This window comes from Babylonia areolata, chromosome 27, assembly GCF_041734735.1.
Source record: "Babylonia areolata isolate BAREFJ2019XMU chromosome 27, ASM4173473v1, whole genome shotgun sequence".
Taxonomy (NCBI): Eukaryota; Metazoa; Mollusca; class Gastropoda; order Neogastropoda; family Buccinidae; genus Babylonia; species Babylonia areolata.
Genome location: NC_134902.1, coordinates 16,121,364 through 16,130,779, shown reverse-complemented (window position 1 = coordinate 16,130,779; position 9,416 = coordinate 16,121,364). Strand labels below are relative to the sequence as shown.

At 43.7% G+C, this 9,416-nt stretch overlaps 1 protein-coding gene across 3 annotated transcripts in view; it reads left to right on the top strand.

Annotated features, from left to right (window-relative positions):
• Positions 1 to 119: 119 nt before the first annotated feature.
• The window catches only part of LOC143301494 (uncharacterized), a 17,905-nt gene continuing 8,608 nt past the window's right edge, over positions 120 to 9,416 (top strand). The window contains exons 1-3 of one of the 3 annotated variants that reach the window (XM_076615814.1): positions 120 to 375; positions 843 to 1,187; positions 3,687 to 3,827. In XM_076615814.1, coding sequence (XP_076471929.1) covers positions 977 to 1,187; positions 3,687 to 3,827 — 352 coding nt within the window. In that variant the 5' untranslated portion in view covers positions 120 to 375; positions 843 to 976. Of the gene's footprint in view, positions 376 to 691; positions 1,188 to 3,686; positions 3,828 to 9,416 lie in introns of all 3 variants that reach the window. The other 2 variants (XM_076615813.1, XM_076615812.1) reach the window with 2 other exon arrangements.

Genomic DNA, 9,416 nt, shown 5'->3' with positions numbered 1-9,416 from the left:
CCATACAACAACAACTCCATTCACTACTGCCGCCTGCCTACACGATCTCACAAACACTGACGCCTTCAGACGGCCTGAAGGAAGACTTGGCTACGTCCGTCTAATGACCTTTCCGGCCCAGTCGAGTACATTATCCTGTGTAGATCACTGTCCTGTGAGGCAAAGACGCAACAGAGCTCATTATTTTGTCGTGTTTTCGGCTGTTGAGAAGCCGGCACTGAAATTCGATTATGATTTGTTAAAAGAACAATTAAAAAAAATTTTTTTTTAAGTTCCAAGGTTTGTGTTGCGTGAATAATTTCGACGGTGGCTTGTGGAGTTTCCAATCGCCTGTGCAGTTCTCTTGTTTTCAACGGTTTTTTGTGATTGACGCGGGTTGGTTTTGTGTGTGTGTGTGTGTGTGTGTGTGTGTGCGAGCGAAGCAGTACGGATGTTCGTTTGCGAAGTGTTGATTGAGTCGACATTTTTTTATTATTTTTATTTTTTATTTTTATTCCTCCTTATTATGTGAAAGCTGTATACAGAAGCTTTAAGGAAAGAGAATCCGAACCAGACAATAACAAGGGGCAAAAAAAAAAAAAGAAAAAAAAAAAAAAAAAAAAAAAAAAAAGCTTTTCTTGTTTAGTCTTTGCATATATTATTAGATTTTCAAAATCAGTTGTTTGTTTTTTTGGGTTTTTTCCTGCAACAGTAATACAGTGAAGGGGAAAACAAGACACCTACACCGAGCTTACAACAAGAAATGAATAAATAAATAAATCTTTGTATATTGTATATTTTCTTTTTAATCGTCGTTTCGTTTTCTCTCGACAACTTCAAACAAACACCAACAACCGCGGCAGCACACAGCGCAGAGAAAGAAAAGAAAAGACGGACATTGCTGATCACTAGGTAAAAAAAAAAAAAAAAAAAAATCTTCAGGACTCGGCGGGCCATCTCCACCACAACCACCACCAGCACCAGCACTTCAGTAATCATGCGCATCAAGCCAGTCAGCATCGTGGCCTTTGTGTTGGCCCTTGTGGCAGCGCTGCTGGTTCTGCTGGCCCTGTGGTTGCCCCGCTGGTTCGTGCTGCTGCGGTCTGGAGGGGAGATCGAGCACTGGCACGGCCTCTGGCACCAGATCAGGTGCTCCCCTCGAGGCTGCGGCGAGATCTCCACCTACCTCCGCATCGAGGGCGGCAAAGGTAACTTGACCTACCTACCTACCCAACCTGCCTGCCTGCCTGCCTGCCTGCCTGCCTGTCTACCTACCTACCTGAGCTTGTTTTGTCCATCTTGCTTTCTGATCTGGGGAGTGGGAGTCATGGATGGACGGGGTTGGAGGCGGAGGGTAGAGGGGTTGGGGGGGGTGGGGGGGGGGGGTGGGGGGTTGGGGGAAGGGTTGTATAAGTGTGAGGAGAAGGTTGACTGTCTGACTGAGGGGTGGAAGAGGAGGGGAGGGGGATGTTTTGGGTGGGTTTTTATACTGAAGGTGGGTTGTCTCCCCTACCGCCGCATGGAAGACGGCAATGGTACTTTACCTACCTACCCATCTACCTGCCTCCCTGCCTGCCTGCCTGCCTAACTACCTGCCTGTCTACCTACCCACCTGAGCTTGTTCCGTTCATCCTGCTTTCTGATCTGGGGAGTTGGGGTCCTGGGGGTGGGATGGGGGGGAAGGGGGGGGGGGTTGGGAGGAAGGGTTGAATGAACGTGAGGATAGGGTTGACTTAGGGTCTGCTTTGTTGGGGGAAGGAGGAGGGAATGGGGCTGTTTTGGGTGGATCTTTGTATTATGGGTGGGTTGTCTCCCCTACCCTTGCATCGAAGGCGGCAAAGTTACTTTTCCTACCTACCTACCTACCTCCCTACCTACCTGCCTGCCTGCCTGCCTGAGCTTGTTCCGTCCAGTATGCTTTCTGATATCTGGGGAGTGGATGTTTAAGAGGGAGGGGAGGGGGGCTTGGGGGGTGCGGATGTGGGAGGGGTTCGGAGGGGGTGGTAGGGGTGGGGGAGGTGGGGGGGGGGTTGAATGAGCGTGAGGAGAGTGTTGACTGTCTGCTGGAAGGGCGGAGGAGGAAGGGAGGTGTTCTTGATGGATTTTTTAATATTTTTATTTATTTATTTTTTTTTAAAGATGGGTTGTCTGTATCTATGTACACATCACCCTCCCTCCTCAGGGATGTATGTCTACAATCTACAATCATTGTGCAATACGTTATGTTATGCTCGTATATTCGAAATATGTTTATTGATTTTTTTTTTGATTTTTTTATTGATTTTTTTTTTTACTTGCAATCCGAGGAGTGCATATGTGAAACGATGTATGCATTGTGTGTTCGTTACATACTCAGCCTAATAATTATGTTTATACATATTTGTTTCCATCTTGATCATTTGCATATATTGTGATAATGCTCCAAATTTCTCTCGTTTGAGATGAAAAAAAATTCTAATCTTATTTACTATCTTTCTTGCTTTTATTTTATGTCATTTTATTCATTCATTTAGCGTGGGTTTGGGTTTTTGTTGTTGTTGTTTTTGTTGTTTGTTTCTTTTGTTTTGGGGTTTTTGGGGTTTTTTTGTTTTTTGTTTTTTTGTTGTTGTTTTTTTGTAACCGCAGACTTCTTTGTAAAGCATGCGTCACCACATTTTGTTCAGTCGAAGCGAAATTTTCTACAGGATATTGCCAGGGAGAACTCTTAAATTGTTGCCGTGGGTTCCTTTACGTGCGATGCACACATGGCAACTTGGTTTATCGACTCATTCAAAAAGATTAATACCTAGACCATCACTTCAGTAAGGCTGAAGAAGAGTCAAGTCCTTGCACTGCACTACTGAATGAACGCAAAACCCTAGTCAGATGCTACATAGATCAGGCCACCGTTCCATGTATTATTCATAAGACGCCAATAGTTCATGATACTCGCGCGCGCGTTCACGCACACACACACACATATATATATATATATACATACAGACGTACACACACGTACGTGCATACACATATATCTGCCTCCCTGCCTGCTTTGATAATCAACCGACTTAAAGTACTACTTATACATGCATACATGTTGTACACACGCACACACACACACACACACACATATATATATATATATATATATATATATATATATATATTTCAAATTAGACAATTGTGGGGTTTTGTTGGGTTTTTTGTTGTTGTTTTTTGGTTATTGTTTTTTTGTTGTTTTTGTTTGTTTGTTGTTGTTGTTTATTTGTTTGTTGTTGTTGTTGTTGGGGGCGGGAAGGGGGGGGGGGGCGGGGGCTGATGTGTATGCGTGTGCTTGTTTGTTTCTTTTTTTATCCTTCTCCCCCCCCTCCCCCAACGCCCCCTCCCCCCATCAAACTTGTGTGTAAGATCAACTAACCGTCAGCTGGTGAGTGGTATGTAGCGCTATTTAACTAAGTAGTAAGTAACGAGAGCTAAATACCCAACCAAACCTTTTAATCAAAAGAATGACAATATTTGGGGTTTTTTGGGGTTGTTTGTTTTTTTTTTATCCGAAGCACCTCACTGAACAAAGTAATGAATGAATGAATGAATGAATGCATACATACATACATACAAATGATGAAATGTGTGAACAAACTGAGCGATCGCCGGAACGGATTTTATTTATATCAATGATCGAACGTACGAATAAAGGAACGAACTGGCATTTCATTTACGTGTTCCAGAGTTCTTCTTCATCAGCAAAGTGTTCGAATCCTTGGCTGCGCTGTTGGCCATACTGCTAGGGTTCGGCACTCATCTGGTGTACGCCTTCTTGCGAAAGCCTCTGATTCGACAGTTCGCCATCTACGCCTTTTGCGGGGCCGGTAAGTTGTCTCCCTCGACACCACCACCACCACCAGCCCCCAACAACTTGATCATGATTTTTTTTTTTTTTTTTTTTAAAGCGTAGGTCGTTAGCCAAAAAACGGTCGTTACTTTAAACTCGACTCCAATGTCAGTATCACTTTCCTCCCTCCTCCCTACCCTGTCCCCCCCCCCCCTCTCGCTCAGAACCTCCACCCCCTCCACCATCATCCATATCCATAATCCCCCCCATCCAACCCCCTCACACCCACACCCCACTCCCCCGCCATCCAGCATATGCACAAACCTATCCCCCCCTCTTCCTCTCCGCCACCCGACACCATCCCGTGTGTTTTCTCCGTGTTTGTCCTTCTTTCTATGAGCACCCTGTCTTGTTTCTCTTTTCTTGTTTCCCTCTCTCTCTTTGTTGCTGTTGCTGTTGTTGTTGTTGTTGTTGATGATGATGATGATGATGATGATACTATTGTTGTATTGATCGACTGCTTGATTTGATTTAGTCGTTAATTCATATTCATTTATCGAGTTAGTAGTTATAAAAAAACTAAATATATCCAGAATAGTTTCTGCCTGTCTCTATGTCTGTGTGTCTGTCTATCTCTTCCACCCCATCACGTTAGCTCTCTCCATACGAACGGCGAAAGAGACGACGTTAACAGCGTTTCATCCCAATTACCATCATCAAAATATTGCAAGCGGAACGCTCTTATACTGAAGAGGTGAATGTTGACAAAGAATACCACAGTTCTGACGAAGAAGCTAAAGGTTGGGTCATTCAGACACCCACTGGACATCCGAGGGGTCTGTGTAGAGGAGAAGAGAGGACTGGCCGTACTGAGTGAGTTAAAAACAACAACAACAACAACAACAAAACATAAAGCCACACCACCCACTACACGAGTGAATGTGGGATCGAGCTGCATGCCACCGAATGCCATCTAAGAAACAGGATGATGAGGGTAGAGAGGGGCGAAGGAGGGAGGAGAACAAGAAGAAGAAGAACAGCAACAAAGAATAGGAGGAGAGCAAGAAGAATAAGAAAGAAAAGAAAAAAAAAAGAAAAAAAAGAGAGGAGCAGAACGAGAAGAATAAGAACAAAAATGGAGGAGGAGAAGAATAAGACCAAGGAGGAGAAACGAGAAGAAGAAGAAGAAGCAGAACAATGAGGAGGAGGAGAACGAGAAGAAAAAGAACAAGGAGGAGGAGGAGAACGAGAAGAAGAACAAGGAGGGGGAGAACGAGAAGAAGAACAAGGAGGAGCAGGAGCAGGAGAACGAGAAGAAGAACAACAACAACAATGAGGAGGAGAACGAGAAGAATAAGAACAAAGAAGAGGAAGAGGAGGAGGAGAATAAGTCCAAGGGGGAGAACGAGAAGAAGAACAACGACAACAAAGAGGAGGAGGAGGAGAACGAGAAGAAGACGAACAAAGAGGAGGAGGAGGAGAACGAGAAGAAGACGAACAAAGAGGAGAAGGAGAACGAGAAGAATAAGAAGGAGGAGGAGAACGAGAAGAAGAAGAACAACAACAACAACAAAGAGGATGAGGAGGAGACCGAGAAGAAGAATAACAAGGAGGAGGAGGAGAACGAGAAGAGGAAGAATGAAGAGGAGGAGGAGAACGAGAAGAATAAGAACAAGGAGGAGGAGAACGAAAAGAAGAAGAATGAAGAGGATGAGGAGGAGAACGAGAAGAATAAGAACAAGAAGGAGGAGGAGAACGAGAAAAATCAGAACGAGGAGGAGGAGAACGAGAAGAAGAAGAAGAAGAAGAAGAACAATGAGGAGGAAAACGAGAAGAAGAACAAGGAGGGGGAGGAGAACTAGAAGAAAAAGAACAAAAAGGAGGAGAACGAGAAGAATAAGAACAAAGAGGAGGAGGAGAACGAGAAGAAACAGAACAAAGAGGAGGAGGAGAAGAAGAAGAAGAAAGAGGAGGAGAACGAGAAGAAGAACAACAACAACAACAAAGAGGAGGAGGAGAACAAGAACAATGAGGAGGAGAACGAGAATAATAAGAACAAGGAGGGGAAGGAGAACGAGAAGAAACAGAAGAAGAACAATGAGGAGGAGAACGAGAAGAAGAACAACAAGGAGGAGGAGAACGAGAAGAAGAACAACAACAATGAGGAGGAGAACGTGAAGAAGAAGAACAAGGAGGAGGAGGAGAACGAGAAGAAGAACAAGGAGGAGGAGGAGAACTAGAAGAAAAAGAACAAAAAGGAGGAGATAGAGAAGAATAAGAACAAAGGGGAGGAGGAGAACGAGAAGAAAAAGAACAAAGAGGAGGAGGAGGAGAAGAAGAAGAAAGAGGAGGAGAACGAGAAGAAGAAGAACAACAACAACAAAGAGAAGGAGGAGAACAAGAAAGAGGGGGAGAAGAACGAGAAGAAGAAGAAGGAGGAGGAGGAGAACGAGAAGAAAAAGAACGACAAAGAGGAGGAGAGCAAGAAGGATAAGAACAAGGAGGAGGAGGAGAACGAAAAGATGAACAATAATGAGGAGGAGAACGAGAAGAAGAAGAAGAACAAGGAGGAGAAGGAGAACGAGAAGAACAAAGAGGAGGAGGAGGAGAACGAGAAGAAGAACAATGAGGAGGAGAACGAGAAGAACAAGGAGGAGGAGGAGGAGGAGAACGAGAAGGAAAAGAATGACAAAGAGGAGGAGGAGGAAAACGAGAAGAACAAAGAGGAGAAGAAGAAGAAGAAGAAAGAGGAGGAGAACGAGAAGAAAGAGGAGGAGGAGAACAACAACAACAAGATATAGAACTAGAAGACAAGGAAAGCACTGTGCAGCTGTGTCGGCAGAGATAGATAGGTCCTGGCTTGGTCACCAGCCCTCAACAACAGGAAAACCCACTCGTTTTATTGACGAGCACCCCGCCTACCATGTACCATGACATGCAGTGTCTGGTTTCGTCGTCAACGAGGAAGTCCAGTTAGTCCCTTACAAAGCCGCTGGTTTCATTCAGTACGTATGTACGTACAGATGGAAAAACACTGATATGAGACCGTGCCGGTGAAGCGTTTGGGAAATGACTCCCTGCACTAATTTTGACTCCGCCACAGGAGTTAAAGTTTCAGAGCAGATCTTTATTTTAATTAATTTATTTATATCTCTGCTCTATGTCCAGTATGTACTCACTCCACCCCTTTTACCACTGGAATATTTTCTCTCTTTTTTTGTGTTTTGTGTTCAAGACACACACGCGCTCGCACGCGCATCATGATATATATAATATGCTTTTTATTTTTTTTTTTTTATCGTGACAAGTTTTAAGGGGATCATTTTCAGGCAGAACAAAAATTGACTCCATCCCATGTCCCCCCCCCCCCCCCCCCCCCCCCCCGGCCCCCCTCCCATCAGCTCCCACTCCCCATCCCCCACCCCTAAAAACTTTTTTTTGTTGTTGTAATTTTTAATTAAAAAAAAAAAAAAAAAGACCAGCGGAGTTATTTCAAGACCACGGGCGCAATAGCCGAGTGGTTAGAGCGCTGAACTTTCAATCTGAGGGTCACGGGTTCGAATCACGGTAACGGCGCCTGTTAGATAAAGGGTGATCCCCCAGGTCAACATAATTATGTACAGACCTGCTAGAGCCTGAACCCCCCTTCTTTGTATGCACAAGCTGAAGATCAAACACGCGCGTTGTATCCCATGTCAGCGTTCGGTGGGTTATGGAAACAAAAAAAAACATACCCTGCATGCACACCCCCCGAAAACGGAGTATGGCTGCCTACATGGCAGGGTAAAAAAAACGGTCATACACGTAAAAGCCCACTCGTGTGCATACGAGTGAACGTGGGAGTTGCAGTCCACGAACGAAGAAGAAGAAGAGAGATTTCGGGACCAGTAATGCGGCTCCCAAATGCAGTAATCCCTGTGGAGTTGTCTCAGTTAGATACACTCAACTCGTGTTTGTGGGGAGTAAATCCGATCATCCGCCAATAGCTTTTTCCCCAAAGCAGTCAATGCCCTGTCTCTCGAACAAATCCAGTATGATAACTCGAATTGTGCAATCAACAACCATCTACCTGAAGATCTAGTCATCAGCCCCATCCACATGTAATATGCGGCTTCTTCAAACGTGTGTGTGTGTGTGTGTGTGAGAGAGAGAGAGAAAGAGAGAGAGAGTATTTGTGTGTGTGTGTGTGTGTGTGTGTGCGCGCGTGCGCATGTGTGTGTGTGTGTGTGTGCGTGCAGTGCGTTCATGTGTGAGTATGCACAAGATTTTATATTGATATGCACTTGTATGTATCCTAATTTCTACTGTATCTGTGTTTGTGTATGATTTTTTATTTATGTTCGTACCTTGTTATGTACTATCCCCCCCCCCCCCCCCCCCCCCCCCAATATTCCTTGTGACCCCGGTACACTTGGTAATGAAGACATATTCTATTCTATTCTATTCTATCATACTGTCCTCTGGGATCAACCAAAAAAAAAAAAAAAAAAAAAATTATCAGCCCACATTGATTCATCAGGGAGTGATTAGGGACCAGGACTGGAGTGTCTAAGTGGCTAGCCAAAATTGACTTCATCCTGTCTTTTATTTGTTTGTTTTTCTTTCTTTTTATTTTTTTTATTTTTTTATTTTTTTTATTTTTTTTCTCAGTTCGGGAATAGATTGAACTGTACTTTCTAATCAACTTGATAGACTGAAGTAGTTCAGAGCCCAAAGGAGTCGTTTCAGGTCTTCTCCATGGGGCTAACTTGGAAGGTGGGGGTGGGGTTGGGGGGCCGGGGCCGGGGGTGGGTGGGGGGGGGTTCATTTTGGGACATGACACCGGCAGTGAAGCTCTCGACTCTTTCATATGCCTAGGACGGGACCTTTCAGCGACTCAACCGTTTCAACGCATTGATTGTTTATAGTGTTCAGAAGTGGACATGGTTATCTTACACACAGCACAAGTCATGGACACTTGAAGGATGACGGTATGATATGGTACGTTGAATCATCAGTCATGAAATATGAACATTGAATTGATTGTGTGTGTGTGTCTGTGTGTCTGTGTGTGTATACATACATACATACATACATACATACATACATACATACATACAGGGCATTGTTAGAGTGAACCCTTTACAATAAAGTAAGATAATAATCTGAATATAGCCCCTTTGCGTGTAAAACATGTGCAGCTGCGCTTGACAATGTAAAGAATCGTTAAGCAAACATTCCCATATATAACCCTGCACAAACATCAAACACGAACAGTAATTTACGTACGTATACACGCATAAAAACTTTCAGAACAATATTACTCTCTCTCTCTCTCTCTCTCTCTCTCTCTCTCTCTCTATTTTGCCAATATTATCAAAACCCCTGGAAAATCATATAAATAAACATATTCTTAAGCATTTTAATAATTTTGACTTGTTCCATCCAAATCAGTCTGGATTTAGAGCTAATCACTCATGTCATTCTGCACTAACAAATTTAGTAGATCAATGGCTCACTAACATTAATAATAACGAAATTACTGGAGCCCTTGTTGTCGACTTTATGAAGGCTTTTGATGTGATTGATCATTCTCTCCTCCTGAAAAAACTAAAGATTTATGGTTTGTCTTTGAATACATTAGAAC